This window comes from Armigeres subalbatus, chromosome 3, assembly GCF_024139115.2.
Source record: "Armigeres subalbatus isolate Guangzhou_Male chromosome 3, GZ_Asu_2, whole genome shotgun sequence".
NCBI classification, from domain to species: domain Eukaryota; kingdom Metazoa; phylum Arthropoda; class Insecta; order Diptera; family Culicidae; genus Armigeres; species Armigeres subalbatus.
Window position 1 is genome coordinate 107,982,945 of NC_085141.1, and position 20,376 is coordinate 108,003,320.

At 43.5% G+C, this 20,376-nt stretch overlaps 2 protein-coding genes across 3 annotated transcripts in view; one reads left to right on the plus strand and one right to left on the minus strand.

Annotated features, from left to right (window-relative positions):
- The window catches only part of LOC134224819 (mucin-2), a 261,218-nt gene that overhangs the window by 2,536 nt on the left and 238,306 nt on the right, over positions 1–20,376 (plus strand). Inside the window, exon 1 of one of the 2 annotated variants that reach the window (XM_062704411.1) lies at positions 11,461–11,556. The exons of the other annotated variant lie outside the window; for it this stretch is intronic. The gene's annotated coding sequence lies outside the window, so the exon portion shown is untranslated. Of the gene's footprint in view, positions 1–11,460; positions 11,557–20,376 lie in introns of those variants that run through there. 2 annotated transcript variants of the gene reach the window in all.
- On the minus strand, positions 378–1,477 carry LOC134227650 (uncharacterized). The gene is made up of 3 exons (XM_062709302.1): positions 1,318–1,477; positions 824–1,257; positions 378–646 (listed from the first exon to the last, which is right to left on the minus strand). Exons 1-3 carry the CDS (start codon positions 1,340–1,342, stop codon positions 446–448), a joined length of 660 nt encoding a protein of 219 aa, XP_062565286.1. The 5' UTR covers positions 1,343–1,477; the 3' UTR covers positions 378–445.

Here is a 20,376-nt window from a genome sequence, read left to right on the forward strand (position 1 = left end):
GGTTTTTTATGACTGACTATGCTCAAATTTGGGTTAAACATTCGTTGCATATCAAAGAATATTGTGGCCAAATTTCATAAAATTTGGTCGACAAAAACCCCCCTGACAATAATAAAACAAAACCTGCCAAAGCCGTCGTTCCCCCTAACTATTCAAATATTGTAGGCTGTGGGAAACCATTTTCATTCGACTGATTTAAAAACTATGATATTAGTACCGACTCAGCGATTTTGAGCTAATGGAAATGACTTGAAGTGCAAGCTTTAGCTAGGGAAAATCTATAAAGTAATTAGACTAGGTATACCAAATAACTTTTGTTCAAGAATTTTATCAAAAATGCCTGCTGACATAATCAAAAACAAAAATACGTGTCATGCTTGAGTTTCAAATAATATATTTTGAAATTTATTACTTTATTGAACATGCTTTGCTAATCGACAAAACATTACTCAATTCCCAACTTTTGCTTGATGATAAATTGAGGTAATCGTTTGCCCTTCCAGAACCGAGGAATCGGTATTTCGTTTGCCTGGCGAAGTTTCTCAGCAACGTACATCTCCGCCGAGAACCGTTCTGCCTCTTTGATTTGACTGATCAGCCCAGCTTGGAAGGCTTTTTCCTTACGCAGTTCCCGCCGCTGACGAACCTATAAAAATATAATAATAGCGAGTGAACTACAGGAAAATATGAATGCTTCGTCAAATTTTGTTTAATATTAGAAACTACGTAGGATTACGGACGATATCTTTTTATCTTTTGTATTAAAAAATCTATCCTGTGAAATGAGCTGTCGATAAGCGTAGGAATACTGAATCGACCATACCTTCGCCCATTCGAATTTCATCTTCTTGCGTAGCTTCTTTAGTTTGTGTTTCCGCATCTTTCGTCGTCGGATCACAATCAATCGGGCGGCCTGTATTCCATTATCGTCCACCTTGCCGCCACTGTTGGTAGGGAGGTCAACCACAGTCGGAATTACCGGAGGCCGTTCGCCTATTTCGGAAATGCGTGACTGATTTGGATTCTCAATGATTCGGCTGATCAGAGGAATATCGATGATTTCCTTCCGTGGTAATAGCGGATTGTTGATGTGCGTGTTTCCAATGTCAAGGATAATTTCGCGTGGTAGAAATGTGATCCGAAGGGGATCAATTGGTACCGGTTGGCTTGAAAGGGCCTTCAGCGGAACAACAGATGATATCCTTGTTGATTCGCGGAGGGAAATGTTGGAAATTGCTCGCACTAGACACGAGAAGGCTAAAATATTCGAAATTATGCATACCAATTATTCACTTTTTATAATGAATAGGTACCTACCCTTTATAGGACGCCGAGCCAACATGGTGAAATTACTTTGAAATATCACTAAACTATAAATTTATTGGGTTTTATTTCTAAATCATGAGGAAATAAAATATGCTGTTCCCGGTTATACAATGTTTTCGTTTGACAAAAAAGCAAAAAAAACTGCGGCAAGTCACTGTCAGAACAGAACCGTCAGAACAGATACGATGGGTTGAAGAATGCATCACTTCGTTCCATCGGTGGTGTTGGCATTTTACACCGTTTCTCTTATGGCTATTTAGGCTGTGAACCATTCCACCGATTCGTTAACTTTTAGTTAAAATTTGACAGTTCGATGGTTATTCCGCCGTGGTTAAAAATAACCCTGCTCCGAAGCATGGTTAGATTTGACAGTTCAATAGTTAAACTTTGTTCGCGGGAAAATTGGCGCCAAATCCATTTCGTTCCGAATAACTATCAATCTGTCAAAACTCAAATGGGTCGGCTTCGGAGTAAAATTTTAACCACGATGAGAAAATAACCATCGAAGTGTCAAATTTTAACTAAAAGTTAAACGAATCGGTGGAATGGTTCACAGCCTAAGGGTCTGTCTCAATTGGATAATTAAACTGAAATTAAACTTAAAAGTGACATTTCAATAATTATCGAATAACCCTGCTCGCAGAGCAAGATTACTTTTGACAGATATCGAATCATTTTCCATCGATGTCCTATTGGAATTGCTGGGTAGCACCAGCCATTCTTATAACCGGGTGATTTTTTAATTTTCGAACTGTCACTTTTAAGTTTAATTCTCCAAATGAGACAGATCCTAAATAGCCATAAGAGAAACGGTGTAAAATGCCAACACCACCGATGGAACGAAGTGATGCATTCTTCAACCCATATAAAATATTGTACACGGTTAGAAAAAAGTACCTAATTTTAGGTACTTTTTTTCTCTTGCATCTCCCTCCCTCTTCCCTTTGTTGTCATAAAATGAAGAGCAAAACCATTCAACAAGGGCATTAAAGTGTGGGAACCCAACGTTGAGTAATCTCATGTTTACAAAAGTTGAGTGAAATTCACCTAACTTTTGGTTAGTTTATATTTAAAATTCAATATATTTTACTTAATATTAAGTGAATTATTTTACTTAATTTCGAGAAAAAATTACTTAATTTTGGGTTCCCACACTGAACCCCCGATTTGAATTAAAAGTACCTAATATTAGGTAGTTTTTTCTAACCGTGTACAACATATTGAACAAATGGTGGTAGGCGTACACGGTTAGAAAAAAGTATCTAATTTTAGGTACTTTTTTTCTCTTGCATCTCCCTCCCTCTTCCCTTTGTTGTCATAAAATGAAGAGCAAAACCATTCAACAAGGGCATTAAAGTGTGGGAACCCAACGTTGAGTAATCTCATGTTTACAAAAGTTGAGTGAAATTCACCTAACTTTTGGTTAGTTTATATTTAAAATTCAATATATTTTACTTAATATTAAGTGAATTTTACTTAATTTCGAGAAAAAATTACTTAATTTTGGGTTCCCACACTGAACCCCCGATTTGAATTAAAAGTACCTAATATTAGGTAGTTTTTTCTAACCGTGTACATATCCAGCTTTCCACGCTCGGTAATGGCGGCTTGTCGGTGTGCAAAAATCAATCGGTCGCTGTACTGTTTGACACTAGCTGGAGGAAAACTCACTGTCGAAAAGGCCTTTTTTCCCTTCCCCTCACCCAGGAACGCCAGTGGGCTTTCCTCCAGCTAGTGTCAAACAGTACAGTGACCAATTGATTTTTACACACCGATAAGCCGCCATTATCGAGCGTGGAAAGCTGGATATGATACGGCACTGCGCTATGGTCCAATGCACCGAATGAACACAATGACGTTTGAGACGGGTGCTGTTTACTAAAAATGAACACTTGCATGAACTCGATGAATGAAAAAGTATTCATTCTAAGTAAACAGCGCACCGCTCAAACGTCAATGATGAACTCGGTGCATAGACCTGTGCAGGAGTTCATCAAATTCACTCACCCGATGGATTTTGACATTTGAGCGGGTCGTCTTCTCGAACAAAAGTTCATTTTGCGTTCATTATGCGACCCGCTCAAACGTCATAATTTCTTGAGGGAGTTCATTTTGCGTTAGTCTATTGGACCATGAAAAGGCGCATAATCAAGGAATGTAAAATAACATCAACGCCAATGACAACAGCATTGTCCTCTCTCGTAAATGTTGGGACAAACTCAACTCGCAATAAACGTTTGTCCCAAACTGCATCAGAATAGGACAATGATCGCCTGCCGCGCATTTAGCGAGTTAGTCGGTTTTCGATGATATTTTTGGTTAAATAAGTATCAGTTATCAATGTTTTGATATAAACTTAAACATCTGTTGTCATGGTTTGTGTTTTACTTCAGAAATATACAAGTTATCGCAGTTTGAAAAGTTCACAACAGTTACCTCTCCATGTTTGTTGCAAATAAAATGGAACGCAACATTGTCTTTATCCTCTGCAGGTGAGGACAAAGAGTTATCGCTATTCTCTTTTGTTGCTTGTTTTTTTTTGCATTTTTCAGCGACAATTACATTCCTTGCATATGGTCCAATGCACCGAGTTCATCCTTGACGTTTGAGCGGTGCGCTGTTTACTAAGAATGAATACTTTTTCATTCATCGAGTTCATGCAAGTGTTCATTTTTAGTAAACAGCGCCCGTCTCAAACGTCATTGTGTTCATTCGGTGCATTGGACCATAGACTAACGCAAAATGAACTCCCCCAAGAAATTATGACGTTTGAGCGGGTCGCATAATGAACGCACAATGAACTTTTGTTCGAGAAAACGACCCGCTCAAATGTCAAAATCCGTCGGGTGAGTGAATTCGATGAACTCCTGCATAAGTCTATTGTACGTTTACTTGCTAGGTGGACACGGTCGGTTAGAGTAGCCGTTCCACCAATGAGAATAGATAGAAGGTGAGGAAGAAGACCAAATGGAAGTGCATTATCCACTATAGTGGATGATGGAAAATGTAAACAGCAAATGGTGACGTACATATTTGCACGGCTTCTTACGGGAGCTCGTTCGAATGTAGTAGTGAAAGCTTTTTCGCCATACACGAGAGGCACGCAAACAATATATGGATTTCCATACCTTAGTATTTATTTTCATGGTCCAATGCACCGAGTTCATCATTGACGTTTGAGCGGTGCGCTGTTTACTTAGAATGAATACTTTTTCATTCATCGAGTTCATGCAAGTGTTCATTTTTAGTAAACAGCGCCCGTCTCAAACGTCATTGTGTTCATTCGGTGCATTGGACCATTGCCGTTCCACCAAGTGTTCGTTAGGGCCTGTTCAAATATTACGTAACGCGAAAAATGTTGTTTTTAAGAACCCCCCACCCCCTCGTAACAATCCGTAACAATTTTCAGAACCATCCCCACCCCTATGCGTAACGCGTAACAAATGCGATTTTTTTTTAAATAGATCTTAATTTTAGTAGAATTTGAAGGACGGTGCAATAAATCATTATCATTTGTATATTTCATGCATTTTCAAAGATAATGAATATTTTTTGATTTAAAAAAAATATTTTTCCCTTTGGAAATAACTTGTTACGCGTAACAATATTACGAAGGACCCTCACCCCCTATATTTTGCGTAACAAAGCGTAACAAAAATCAAACAACCCCCCCACCCCCTATTGCGTTACGTAATATTTGAACAGACCCTTAAAGTATTAGGTTCTGCAGCATGACGTCACGAATGAATTCGGTCCTCGTCGAATGAACTTTTTTGACAGTTCAGTAGTACTTTCCACTGACTCCGACAAGGATCGAGTTTGTGATTGGTTGGCTGCCCCCAAGTCCAACGCGAAGTACTACTAATCAGTCATCAGTTTGAGGTTAGATACAGACGCTGCAGAACCTAATGTAGTCGCTATAGAGTATTCGCTGTTGGTTTGAGCGAGACAAAGTAAACGTCAAAAAAAATTCCAACCACACGGTTAGAAAAAAGTACCTAATTTTAGGTACTTTTTTTCTCTTGCATCTCCCTCCCTCTTCCCTTTGTTGTCATAAAATGAAGAGCAAAACCATTCAACAAGGGCATTAAAGTGTGGGAACCCAACGTTGAGTAATCTCATGTTTACAAAAGTTGAGTGAAATTCACCTAACTTTTGGTTAGTTTATATTTAAAATTCAATACATTTTACTTAATATTAAGTTAATTTTACTTAATTTCGAGAAAAAATTACTTAATTTTGGGTTCCCACACTGAACCCCCGATTTGAATTAAAAGTACCTAATATTAGGTAGTTTTTTCTAACCGTGCAGCAATTTTAGTGAAAGAGCGAATATTTATTTACCGGTGACCACGTGCTTTTTGGCATTTGCATTTTTGGCGGACAAAAGAATGAGCACGCGTGCTCCAGCAGGTGAGGGGTAGTTGAATGTAAATGATATTCATTATTTTATTACCTTATCTTGAGATATAAAATGTTCAATACTTGCCCCAAAATACCGCGAAAAAAATACCTACATTATTTCATAAAGTTCAGCGACTGTGATATTGAAGAATTGATTTCATTTGACTAAATATTTGTAATCATTAAAATTAAGTTTTATAAGACGTTGGGTCGTATGAATAAAAAGTAGTAAGTTCAACTTTACTACATTTTCAGTAGTAAACGTCACTTGTGGAACATGTTCGTATGAATAAAAGAGACTTTACTACACTACATATTTCGAGCATACTACAAACAACTGATTCGGTATGAATAAAACAAGAGTTTACTACTGATTTCTTGTAGTCTGCTCAAGACGTTGCTACTCATGTTCCAAATGCAGATTATTCATCAGAATCGGCTTTGTTCTTGAAAATAGAAGTCCAATTTAGGGAAAACAAACAAAACAGACATGTCTTTTGTTGATTAGCCGCAAAAAAAAAATGAAATCATCATCGTCATCATGGGGTCTATTTTGTTTTGACGTTTCTCCGTGTAGTAAATGGTAGTAAACTGTAGTAAAGGCTAAGTTCGAATGTAGCATATGCCATAAGTTCGAAAATGTTTTTATTCATATCAAACATGTAGTTTTCTCTGTGGACTTTATTTTTGAGTAGATACTACAAGCGCTGAGTTTTACTACTTTTTATTCATACGACCCATTAACATTGCCGTTCCCCTCGATTTTTTGCGCTTACTCTGAGTAGCCGTACAAGTAATCGGGAAAATCTTGATATCGAGTAAATCCACAATAATATAAAACGTCTTTTCATCAGCAACGAGAAACGGTTCAAGATTCCTGTGTATGTGGATAGCGAGGCAGTGACTGTGCGAGTGCACGATCTTCCCCCTTCCACACCTCACGCCTCTGTAGGTGAATTCATGAGGAAGTTTGGCGATGTGATGTCCATTCAAAGCGAGCGCTGGAAACACTACTTCCCCGGCGTTCCAAACGGAGTACGAGTGCTGCAGATGAGGCTTAAACAGCCTATACCGTCGTACATCACATTCGGAAAAGATGTTTGCTTGGTGACTCATCCAAATCAGCCAAAAACATGTAAACGATGTTCTAAACTCGTTCATCCCCAACAAAAATGTTCGGACTTTGCCGTACAATACAAAATCGAAACATCACAAACAGATCCACCACCACCAAACGAAAAAGTATTCTCTGACGTCGATGAACAACAATCATCCCAATCCATCTACTTCTGCCCCGTGCGGTCTGCTGCAGCAGAAGACAATAGACCTGTGCAGGAGTTCATGAAATTCACTCACCCGATGGATTTTGACATTTGAGCGGGTCGTCTTTTCAAACAAAAATTCATTTTGCGTTCATTATGCGACCCGCTCAAACGTCATAATTTCTTGGGGGAGTTAATTTGCGTTAGTCTATAACGAGGATGATGACAACGACGACAAAGCATCAGCATCTAGCTCAACGACTGAATCGGATTTCATCGAAGCAACGAACAAAAGGCGGCTATCAAAACGGATAGCAAATTTAAATACAAAAGTTTGCACAAAGCAGTGTGCCCAGACCACCAGTCTTTCAGACTATGGTTCTGGAAAAGCATAGTTATATTGTAATTAGAAATTGTAAATTAAAATTTCAAAGTTTCACGCATGCTGCGACGCAGCAAAGCTGAAAAAATAAAAATGACAGTTGTGCGTTGCTTCCGTATCGAATGGTGTGCCCTTGAAAACGTGAGTACTTTGAAAATTGGATTCCGTCAGGAGTGACCTTAAATCAAATAAAAGCTTTTTCAATCGGTTTTTTCAACAAAGGTGAACCCCATTGCAGTATTATACGGCCCATAAAATTCGGGAAATGTTGCTCCTTGTCATAACCCAAGTAACCAAAAGTTCCTTTAAGAGTACGTTTGTCGCTTAAGCAGCTCTGTGAAGCTGATTAAGCGAAAAACGTACTCTTAAAGGAGCTTTTGGTTACTTGGGAAATATCAATTAAACAATGTATGTAGTCGTCCGCATGTTAGGCCGGGAATGGGGTAAGAAACCCTATCTCCCTAATGTGCAATTTTGACCTCTCTTATTATGTGCTTTTCTTGTTACATTTTATAATACACGACAAAGGCACCATCACCGCTAGGTGGATTATTCTGCGTTTTTACTTATGGATCCTGTACACCTCCGGTGGGGCAAAAGGCCGACTTAAAAGATCTCCATCCAGAGCGTTGCCTGGCTATCGCTTTAACCTGTTGCCAGGTTAGATTTTGGTCTTCTTCTTTTATTTCTTTATTGAGGCTTCGCCGCCATGAACCTCTGGGTCTGCCTCTGCTGCGATGTCCCCCTGGGTTCCAGTCTAATGCTTGTTTACAGACTTCGTTTCCGCCCCTACACACTTACCTCATTTCACCGTATTCGGTAAATTTTACCGAAATCTCAACAGCAGAACTGTTCGGTAATTTATTTTACAGATTTGTTTGTAATTTTTTCCATTGCTCAACTGTCAAAATCACCGAAAATCAGTTAAATTATTTACCGAACAGTTCTGCTGTTGAGATTTCGGTAAAATTTTACCGAATTCGGCGATTTATTTTAAGTGTGTACGTAGAGTGTGTCCGACCCTGCCCCACTTCCGATTCTGAATTTCTGTTGCTATCGGCCTCTGGTGACAACGACGATGGATCTCGTTGTTTGAGATCCAGTTATTAGGCCACCAGGCCCGAATTATATACCGCAGGCATCTGTGAATGAACACCTGCAGCCGTTGAGTGTTCTCCACTGATACACACCATGTTTCGCTAGCGTATAACAGCACAGATTTCACGTTAGAGTCGAAAATTCGTAATTTGGTGCGTTCACTTATCTGCCTGTTTTTTCAAGATATTTCTTAAACTCGCAAAGGCAGCCCTTGCTTTCTTGATCAGTGCGCCTATGTCGATCTTGGTACCGCCGTCGGACGCCATTTGGCTACCTATTGGAAGCTTTCAACATTCTCCACTGGTTGCCCGGCTACTGTGAAACTGAAAGGGGTCACCGTGTTTACATCCAACGATTTGGTTTTGTTGACGTTGATGACTAAACCTGCCGAAGAGGAGCGCTCGGCAAGGTCGTTGAGCTTACTCTGCATATCAGAGCGCCGTTGAGCGAGAAGTGTAACGTCATCAGCCAATTCGAATTCGTTTAGGTGCTCCATGGTCAATCGCATCTACAGTAGCCATTCGATAACTGCAACATGTTTACTTTTCAGTTAACGAATGCCGTTCGATAACTGCAACGCATTCTAGACGTTAAACGGTTGTCAATCGACGTCAGATGCAATAAAAGTGCATCTTAATGTGCAGCGCAATGCAGCTGTCATTGAGTTTGACATCAGTTTGGAGTTTAGCGGTCCGATAACTGCAAAACTGTTGCAACTATCGAATTTCAGTTAAAAAGCATTGCAGTTAAATGACTTGCAGTTATCGAACTTCTACTGTACCAGAATCTCGTCGATTACGATGAGGAACAGTAACGGTGATAGAATACATCCTTGCCTCACACCAGCTACGACCCGGATAGGGTCGGACAAGACCCCATTGTGCACTCTACACGAGAAGGCCTCGTACTGTGCCTCGATGAGGCCGATATTTTTTTTAGGAACCCCGTTGCGTCTCAGGGCGAGTCTCAGGGTGCCCCACATATTCTCGTGATTGAGACACTCGAAAGCTTTTTCGTAGTCAATGAATACCAAGTAAAGGGACTCTTGGAATTCGTTGACCTGCTCCAGAATGATACGGAGCGTGACAATATGGTCCACACAGGATCTTCCGGCCTGCTGCCGCCGGAGAGTCGCATCGATCTTCTCCTGAATCCGGGCTAGGATAATTTTGCACAGAACTTTGAGAACGGTACACAGCAACATAATGCCTCGCCAGTTACAGTCATACAGTTAGGTCACCCTTTTTGGGCACCTTCACTAAGCTACCTTGCATCCAGTCGACCGGGAAAGTTGCGGTGTCCCATATATTACGAAATAAACGATGCAGTAGTTGAGCGGATGTCATGGGGTCAGCTTTGAGCATCTCGGCTGATATGCGATCGACCCCTGGGGCTTTTTTCGATTTCATGCTTTGTATGGCTGTTTGAATCTCTAGCAGTGATGGGGCTTTGGTATTGATGCGTGTTATACGTCGAATCCTAGGCAGATCATGCCGAAGTGGTGATGACCTGGATGGCACTTGAAAAAAATGTTCGAAGTGCTCGAACCAGCGTTTCAGCTGGTCAGTTGGGTCGGTCGGTTACTTCCTTCTCAAGAGCTGCGTATCGTTGACGGGCTAAGACTTTGGCTCCTCTGGTTTTTGATCGTTCTATCGCGGCTTTGGCTTCTCTTCGCTCCTCTATCTTCCTACAGGTCTCATCGGTGATCCATTGTTTTCTCTGGGTGCGCAGTTCCAGTGCTTCAACAAAGGACCGTTTCACCGTGGCATCTTCCAGTCGGTGTGTGTTGAATCGTCGTCCAACTCTTTCCTCCTGCCGACGAATCCGCGCAATGCGCAGGCGTATTTCGCCGATGAGGAGGTGATGATCAGACGCGATATCGGCACTACGTTTATTCCGTACTCTCCGTAGGCTCCGTTTTCAGATGTGGTCGATTTGATTTTCTGTAAAGCCGTCACGGGAGACCCACGTGACCTTGTGTACCAGTCGATGAGGGAAGAGCGATCCCCCGATCACCATGTCGTTATTACCACAAAATTCTGCGAACAGCTCTCCGTTTTCGCTCATTTCTCCGAGACCATGGCGTTCCATAATGCGCTCATGGTTCGAGTTGTCGCATCCGATCTTCGCATTGAAGTCGCCCAAACAGATCTTGATATCACCCTTCGGGATTCTATCTACGGCGGTATTGAGTTGACTGACTCTTTGTCTTGCAGATCGGCAGCATCGGTTGGCGCATAACATTGGATTATAGTAAGGTTTCGGACCCGTGTTCTAAATTTGGCAACGATTATCCTTTCACTTATAGGTTCGCACTTCATAAGCGCAGAGTGTGCCTGAGCGCTTAGTAGGAAGCCAACTCCGCGATACCGGGGAGCGTGTTCACCTCGTAAACCAGAGTATAGCAGAACTTGTCCCGACGACGTTCTGTGTTCTCCAAAGTTTGGCCAACGGACTTCACTCAGTCCCAGGATCTCAAGCTTCATGCGGTGTGCCTCATTGGCAAGTTATGCCAATTTACCCTGCTGGGCTTGGGTTAAAACGTATTCGTGTCCGTTGTTTCGCGCTAAGAGTCGTCGCCGTAAAATTAGTCCGTTTTCTTTCATTATCGGATTCTCGAACAAATTGATGTTTCGGGAACAGTAGGTTGTTGGCCCAAGGTTCTCTATCCACCGGGATGGGGCTGCCATCTTAGGTATAGCTTCCGGGGAATAGCATTTCATACTCAGTCGCTGGATGCCAGAACAGACGCTGTTGGAGCCGCACCTCCTTGGTGAACAGACGCTTGATCAGTCGGGTCAAATTTCCACCCATTTCAAAGTCCCACCCAACACTAGGACTAGGCTAATGCGCTTTGAGCGGTACACGGTTGCTTTGATAGGGCCTGCTTGAGGACACATGCAGCTTTTTATAGAAGTTCAACAGAGCCCACTGTCGAACTCCACCACATCCCAGGCAGACCCCACAGGACGCACCCTCTCACTCTAGCTGATGTCAGAAGGACAACAGTGCCCAGGCTACATTACCAGCTAAGTACGCAACCCTTAGCTAACGGTCAATTGTCATCGGAAGACCCGTGGAAGCGTGAGTATTGAACTTGTGATCTCCGATCCTCGCGATCCTGCGTTGAAAGTTCTTTGGCGAGATTTGCAAAAAGAAATTAAAAAACGTTCCGCTATTCTGAGAATAATGTCTCGAAGTTGAATCCCAGTTCAAAACCCTTTTGGAAATTAACGAAAATTCTTAAAAAACCTCAAAAGCCAGTTCCAGCGCTTAGAGAGGGAAATAAAATTTTATTAACAAATGGCGAAAAGGCTCAAAAACTTGCTCAGCTGTTCGAGAGTGCCCATAATTTTAGTCTAGGTCTCACTAGTCCAATTGAAGATCAGGTCACGCGGAGGTTCGAATACATTCTCAATAAAGATAATGTTTTTGACTCTTCGTTGGGAACCAATTTTGATGAAGTGTAATGTGACCAGATATATTTTGTGCCAGTGCGGGACAATTTTTTTTAAAATCCTTGTTCTTATTCAAAAAGTCAAAACTTTCAAATTTGATAAACCCCTCTGGGACTCACTTGGCCCTGGATCAATCACACAATCCCACCTCTGTTGTGAATGATTCTGTTCAACTTTTTACAACGGTGCGAGATGCTGATGGCTAAACTTATTTGTATTGATTACATGATTCGTTTAACTAACATTCGAAGTGATCGTATTATTCGTTTTGCAATTATGCAATTAGGCAGAGCGCTCAAATTTGCTCATAATGCCTACACAAAAAACCCAACTTAATTCACCGAGTGGTGATGCTGCCTTTCTCGCATTTAGCCAAGACATCAACCTTATATGGCGTTGATATGGTTCGATGTACCATTTTCTTTATAACTTTCAAACGCAAAGGTCGATCGCTTTAAAATTCAATAGTGATCAACAAGGCTTCGCCCCCTGTCGAATGAAAATTGTTGCGAGAAAACCGGCTAAGAATTACTATATGGAAAGTTGTCTAATGTTTTTCTTAGCTTTTGTGCAGACACATACACACGGACAGACAGACACTATTGAATTTGATAACGATCGACGTTGTGTTTAAAAGTTATGAAGAAAATAGTACATCGTACCACATACGCCCCATATAAGGTTGGTGTCTTGACTAAATGCTAGAAAGGCAGCATCACTATTCGATGAATTAAAATGGTTTTTGCCTTTCTCGTACAACAAAGTTGTACCGAAAGGCTATCATTTCACTCCGAAAACGAACTTTTTATAGAAGCCTCAAAGACCCAAAGTGTTATATACCAATCGAATCAGCTTGACGAGCTGAGCAAATGTCTGTCTGTCCGTGTGTATGTATGTGTGTATGTGTGTGTGTATGTGTGCACAAAAGCTACGAAAAACATTAGACAACTTTTCATATAGTAATTCTTAACCGATTTTCTCGCAACAAGTTCCGATAGGGGACAAAGCCTTGTTGATCACTATCGAATTTTATAACGATCGAACGTTGTGTTTAAAAGTTATGAAGAAAATGGTACATTTAACCATAATAGCACCATATAAGGTTGGTGTCTTGGCTAAATGCTTGAAAGGCAATATCATTACTCGGTGAATTAAGTTGAGTTTTTTTTTATTATTTCTAGTTGTTTACTTCTACTGTAGTGTTGATTTTCGAGATTTTTCGGCTATGCAGCCTGATTTATTAGAACATATTTTTAAATTTTTGTCTAGCGTTTCGTCATCGGGTTCGATGTTTTCTTCCAGAAGAAAAAAATGATCGCTTTTTGTTAAGTATGATAGGCGTTCCGTTACAAAGAGCAAAAACATTTTTTCCCTGAAGAAGACATCGAACCTGATACCGAAACGTTGGACAAAATTTAAAATTTTTCCAATAAATCAGACTGTATAGCCGAAAAATCTCGAAAATTTATTATTTCTGTGAATTTTTGAAATGATTCTAGTTCTTCACTTCAAAAGTATTGTTATTGTTGCAGATTGAGTAAAATATTCCTCAATAGCACGTTCAAACCTTCCATTTTACTTACTACAGCTTTTTTAGTAGGTATCCAAATAAACCTCTTTCCTCGTTCTCGTGTCCATGAGGATTTGCCTAGGATCCCTAAAATACACCAAAGCAGGCTAGTCAAAATTCCTCAAACTCGCTAGAGTTTAGGATGAAATGAAATTGGAAATCAACAAACACGTGTTTTAAGTGAGTGCTTGTGCTGCCGCTCGGCGGTGCACTACCACAGTTATAATTTTGTGGGAGACGGAAAGATACAAATGACGTTGATGACAATATGAGAAACCCTTGGAGAAACCTCTTTTCTGCGTCCAAATTATATTTCTTACATCTTAAATAAAATTATCATCAGTAACAAACAGAGTAAGGAGAGCTAAACAAATTTGTTTAAACCACATGCGAGTGTGGCCGTGGCGTTGGGTGAAAGACTACTCATCAAGCCTCTGGAGCGATGCTTTGTATGTGACGAAAATCGAAAATCGAAAACCATTAATAAATATAATAAATTTCAAAATCTTATAAGTTCTTGGAGAACGTTTACTAAATTACTGCTATTTTTAACATATTTCTTTATTTCGCGGGACATTATTTTGAAATAAGTGAAACGCGGGACATTTCGAGGGACTCTTTTCAGCGCGGGACAAATGGCGAAAATGCGGGACTGTCCCGCGAAACGCGGGACGTCTGGCCACCTTAATGAAGTGAGATCTATTACTAGAAAATTTAAAAATATGAAAGCCCCGGGTGATGATGATATTTTCTACATACTTATCAAAAAACTCTCAGCTCTCAGTCTTTATCTTTTTTGGTTAATTTATTTAACAAATGTGTTTAATTGGCATACTTCCCAGATAAATGGAAAAACACCAAAGTTGTTCCAATTTTGAAGCCGGACAAAAATCCAGCTGAGGCTTCTAGGTTCATGGTTCATATTAATAACAATTCTATTTTTGCTGATGTGCAATTTGGTTTTCGCCATGGGCATTCAACCACGCATCAGATATTAAGAGTTACGAACTTAATTCGACTCAACAAATTTGAAGGATATTCGACTGGAGTTGCTCTTCTTGATATAGAGAAAGCATTTGACAGTGTTTGGCATGAAGGTTTGAATGTAAAATTGATGAATTTTAATTTTTCTCTGTACATTATTAAATTGATTCAGAATTATCTATCAGATTGCTCACTACAGATAAACTACCAGAATTCTAAATCTGACAGATTACCTGTAAGAGCTGGTGCTCCCCAAGGCAGCATACTGGGGCCCATATTGTGTAAATTTTTTACTTCTGACTTACCTGATTTACCACCAGGGTGTCAAAAATCTTTGTTTGCAGATGACACCGTCCTTTCAGCCAAAGGGCGAAGCCTTCGTGTAATTTGTAGTAGATTGCAAAAAAGTTTGGATAGTTTTTCCACTTGCAAAAATGGAAAATCTCCCCGAATGCTTCGAAAACTCAGCTTATAATTTTCCCACCTAAGCCGAGAGCTTCTTATTTGAAACCTTCTAGCAGACATATTGTCACTATGAATTGGGTTCCAATAAATGGTCTAGCGAAGCTAAATATTTAGGACTTCTGCTAGATCAAAAATTAACTTTTAAAAGTCACATTGAAGGCATTCAAGCCAAATGTAACAAATATATTAAGTGTCTTCTTCTTCTTCTATGGCTCTACATTCCAACTGGAAATTGGCCTGCTTTCAACTCTATTCTATTAGCATTTCTTCAGTTATTATTTGAAAGCTTTTCTATGCCCGTCATTGCATGAGTATGTATCTTGTGTGGCAAGTACAAAGTTTCCAACCCGAAAACATTCTAGACCGGAGCGAGATTCGAATTCGCCATCTCCGTATTGGCAATCCTACGCCTTTGCTCGCAAGGCTAGTGGAGACCTATAAGTGTCTATATCCACTTATAAATCAGAACTTTGTCTTAGGAACAAACTTCTGATTTACAAACAAATTTTTAGGCCAGCCATGTTGTATGCTGTACCAATATGAACAGCAATACCAGAAAGAAGGCACTGCAGAGGATTCAAAATAAAATTTTAAAATAGATTCTAAAGTTGCCTGGTATAGTACCAATGAACTTCATAGAATTTCTAATATTGAGACATTACAACAAATGTCCAACAAAATAATTTTCAATTTTAGACAAAAATCGTTGCAATCTTCTATTGCAGCGGTTCTCAACCTTTTTCTTGAGATGTACCCCTTCGAACTTTTGCATTAATTGAGGTACCCCCTCTTCCAAGAGGCTTCCAAGCCTCTTAAAAGATTAATTTCGAACCATTTGAAGGGAGACTTCCGAGCCTCTTGTATGGATCTTCTGAATCTCTTGAAAGTAGGCTTCCACGCATCTTGTTGAGAGGCTTTGCATATTGAAAGGACACTTCAAAGCCTCTTGAAAGTACGCTTCCGAGCCTCTTGAAGGTAGAATTCCGATCCTCTTGAAAAGAGCTTACCGAAGCTTTTGAAAGGAACATTTCAAGTCGTTTGAAAAAACGCCTTTAAAAAAAAAGCTTCCGAGCCTCTTAAAAGTAGGCTTCTGGGCCTCTTGAAAGTAGGCTTTCGGGCCTCTTAAAAGGAGGCTTACGAACCACTAAGAAGCAGGCTTTCGAGCCTTTTGTAAAGAACCTTCCGAATCTCTTGAAAGGAGCCTTTTGAGCTTTTTGAAAGAAGGCTTCCGAGCCTCTTGAAAAGAAGCTTTCAGGCTTCTTAACACGAGGCTTTCGGGTTTCTTGAAAGCAGGCTTTCGAGCGTCTTGATAAAAGGCTTCTGAACCTCTTGTAGAGAAGCTTCCTAGACTCTTGAATGGAGCGTTCCGAGCCTTTGGAAAGGAGGCTTCCAGGCCTCTTGAAATGAGGCTTCCAGGCCTCTTGAAAGGAGGCTTCCAGGCCTCTTGAAAGGAGGCTTTCAGGCCTCTTGAAAGGAGGCTTTCAGGCCTCTTGAAAGAGGCTTCCAGGCCTCTTGAAAAGAGGCTTCCAGGCCTCTTGAAAGGGGGCTTCCAGGCTCTTGAAAGGAGGCTTCCAGGCCTCTTGAAAGGAGGCTTCCAGGCCTCTTGAAAAGAGGCTTCCAGGCCTCTTGAAAGGAGGCTTCCAGGCCTCTTGAAAGGAGGCTTCCAGGCCTCTTAAAAGGAGGCTTCCAGGCCTCTTGAAAGGAGGCTTCCAGGCCTCTTGAAAGGAGGCTTCCAGGCCTCTTGAAAGGAGGCTTCCAGGCCTCTTGAAAGGAGGCTTCCAGGCCTCTTGAAAGGAGGCTTCCAGGCCTCTTGAAAGGAGGCTTCCAGGCCTCTTGAAAGGAGGCTTCCAGGCCTCTTGAAAGGAGGCTTCCAGGCCTCTTGAAAGGAGGCTTCCAGGCCTCTTGAAAGGAGGCTTCCAGGCCTCTTGAAAGGAGGCTTCCAGGCCTCTTGAAAGGAGGCTTCCAGGCCTCTTGAAAGGAGGCTTCCAGGCCTCTTGAAAGGAGGCTTCCAGGCCTCTTGAAAGGAGGCTTCCAGGCCTCTTGAAAGGAGGCTTCCAGGCCTCTTGAAAGGAGGCTTCCAGGCCTCTTGAAAGGAGGCTTCCAGGCCTCTTGAAAGGAGGCTTCCAGGCCTCTTGAAAGGAGGCTTCCAGGCCTCTTGAAAGGAGGCTTCCAGGCCTCTTGAAAGGAGGCTTCCAGGCCTCTTGAAAGGAGGCTTCCAGGCCTCTTGAAAGGAGGCTTCCAGGCCTCTTGAAAGGAGGCTTCCAGGCCTCTTGAAAGGAGGCTTCCAGGCCTCTTGAAAGGAGGCTTCCAGGCCCTCTTGAAAGGAGGCTTCCAGGCCTCTTGAAAGGAGGCTTCCAGGCCTCTTGAAAGGAGGCTTCCAGGCCTCTTGAAAGGAGGCTTCCAGGCCTCTTGAAAGGAGGCTTCCAGGCCTCTTGAAAGGAGGCTTCCAGGCCTCTTGAAAGGAGGCTTCCAGGCCTCTTGAAAGGAGGCTTCCAGGCCTCTTGAAAGGAGGCTTCCAGGCCTCTTGAAAGGAGGCTTCCAGGCCTCTTGAAAGGAGGCTTCCAGGCCTCTTGAAAGGAGGCTTCCAGGCCTCTTGAAAGGAGGCTTCAAGGCCTCTTGAAAGGAGGCTTCCAGGCCTCTTGAAAGGAGGCTTCAAGGCCTCTTGAAAGGAGGCTTCCAGGCCTCTTGAAAGGAGGCTTCCAGACCTCTTGAAAGGAGGCTTCCAGGCCTCTTGAAAGGAGGCTTCCAGGCCTCTTGAAAGGAGGCTTCCAGGCCTCTTGAAAGGAGGCTTCCAGGCCTCTTGAAAGGAGGCTTCCAGGCCTCTTGAAAGGAGGCTTCCAGGCCTCTTGAAAGGAGGCTTCCAGGCCTCTTGAAAGGAGGCTTCCAGGCCTCTTGAAAGGAGGCTTCCAGGCCTCTTGAAAGGAGGCTTCCAGGCCTCTTGAAAGGAGGCTTCCAGGCCTCTTGAAAGGAGGCTTCCAGGCCTCTTGAAAGGAGGCTTCCAGGCCTCTTGAAAGGAGGCTTCCAGGCCTCTTGAAAGGAGGCTTCCAGGCCTCTTGAAAGGAGGCTTCCAGGCCTCTTGAAAGGAGGCTTCCAGGCCTCTTGAAAGGAGGCTTCCAGGCCTCTTGAAAGGAGGCTTCCAGGCCTCTTGAAAGGAGGCTTCCAGGCCTCTTGAAAGGAGGCTTCCAGGCCTCTTGAAAGGAGGCTTCCAGGCCTCTTGAAAGGAGGCTTCCAGGCCTCTTGAAAGGAGGCTTCCAGGCCTCTTGAAAGGAGGCTTCCAGGCCTCTTGAAAGGAGGCTTCCAGGCCTCTTGAAAGGAGGCTTCCAGGCCTCTTGAAAGGAGGCTTCCAGGCCTCTTGAAAGGAGGCTTCCAGGCCTCTTGAAAGGAGGCTTCCAGGCCTCTTGAAAGAAGGCTTCCATGCCTCTTGAAAGGAGGCTTCCAGGCCTCTTGAAAGGAGGCTTCCAGGCCTCTTGAAAGGAGGCTTCCAGGCCTCTTGAAAGGAGGCTTCCAGGCCTCTTGAAAGGAGGCTTCCAGGCCTTTCGAAAGGAGGCTTCCAGGCCTCTTGAAAGGAGGCTTCCAGGCCTCTTGAAAGGAGGCTTCCAGGCCTCTTGAAAGGAGGCTTCCAGGCCTCTTGAAAGGAGGCTTCCAGGCCTCTTGAAAGGAGGCTTCCAGGCCTCTTGAAAGGAGGCTTCCAGGCCTCTTGAAAGGAGGCTTCCAGGCCTCTTGAAAGGAGGCTTCCAGGCCTCTTGAAAGGAGGCTTCCAGGCCTCTTGAAAGGAGGCTTCCAGGCCTCTTGAAAGGAGGCTTCCAGGCCTCTTGAAAGGAGGCTTCCAGGCCTCTTGAAAGGAGGCTTCCAGGCCTCTTGAAAGGAGGCTTCCAGGCCTCTTGAAAGGAGGCTTCCAGGCCTCTTGAAAGGAGGCTTCCAGGCCTCTTGAAAGGAGGCTTCCAGGCCTCTTGAAAGGAGGCTTCCAGGCCTCTTGAAAGGAGGCTTCCAGGCCTCTTGAAAGGAGGCTTCCAGGCCTCTTGAAAGGAGGCTTCCAGGCCTCTTGAAAGGAGGCTTCCAGGCCTCTTGAAAGAAGGCTTCCAGGGCCTCTTGAAAGGAGGCTTCCAGGCCTCTTGAAAGGAGGCTTCCAGGCCTCTTGAAAGGAGGCTTCCAGACCTCTTGAAAGGAGGCTTCCAGGCCTCTTGAAAGGAGGCTTCCAGGCCTCTTGAAAGGAGGCTTCCAGGCCTCTTGAAAGGAGGCTTCCAGGCCTCTTGAAAGGAGGCTTCCAGGCCTCTTGAAAGGAGGCTTCCAGGCCTCTTGAAAGGAGGCTTCCAGGCCTCTTGAAAGGAGGCTTCCAGGCCTCTTGAAAGGAGGCTTCCAGGCCTCTTGAAAGGAGGCTTCCAGGCCTCTTGAAAGGAGGCTTCCAGGCCTCTTGAAAGGAGGCTTCCAGGCCTCTTGAAAGGAGGCTTCCAGGCCTCTTGAAAGGAGGCTTCCAGGCCTCTTGAAAGGAGGCTTCCAGGCCTCTTGAAAGGAGGCTTCCAGGCCTCTTGAAAGGAGGCTTCCAGGCCTCTTGAAAGGAGGCTTCCAGGCCTCTTGAAAGGAGGCTTCCAGGCCTCTTGAAAGGAGGCTTCCAGGCCTCTTGAAAGGAGGCTTCCAGGCCTCTTGAAAGGAGGCTTCCAGGCCTCTTGAAAGGAGGCTTCCAGGCCTCTTGAAAGGAGGCTTCCAGGCCTCTTGAAAGGAGGCTTCCAGGCCTCTTGAAAGGAGGCTTCCAGGCCTCTTGAAAGGAGGCTTCCAGGCCTCTTGAAAGGAGGCTTCAAGGCCTCTTGAAAGGAGGCTTCCAGGCCTCTTGAAAGGAGGCTTCCAGGCCTCTTGAAAGGAGGCTTCCAGGCCTCTTGAAAGGAGGCTTCCAGGCCTCTTGAAAGGAGGCTTCCAGGCCTCTTGAAAGGAGGCTTCCAGGCCTCTTGAAAGGAGGCTTCCAGGCCTCTTGAAAGGAGGCTTCCAGGCCTCTTGAAAGGAGGCTTCCAGGCCTCTTGAAAGGAGGCTTCCAGGCCTCTTGAAAGGAGGCTTCCAGGCCTCTTGAAAGGAGGCTTCCAGGCCTCTTGAAAGGAGGCTTCCAGGCCTCTTGAAAGGAGGCTTCCAGGCCTCTTGAAAGGAGGCTTCCAGGCCTCTTGAAAGGAGGCTTCCAGGCCTCTTGAAAGGAGGCTTCCAGGCCTCTTGAAAGGAGGCTTCCAGGCCTCTTGAAAGGAGGCTTCCAGGCCTCTTGAAAGGAGGCTTCCAGGCCTCTTGAAAGGAGGCTTCCAGGCCTCTTGAAAGGAGGCTTCCAGGCCTCTTGAAAGGAGGCTTCCAGGCCTCTTGAAAGAAGGCTTCCAGGCCTCTTGAAAGGAGGCTTCCAGGCCTCTTGAAAGGAGGCTTCCAGGCCTCTTGAAAGGAGGCTTCCAGGCCTCTTGA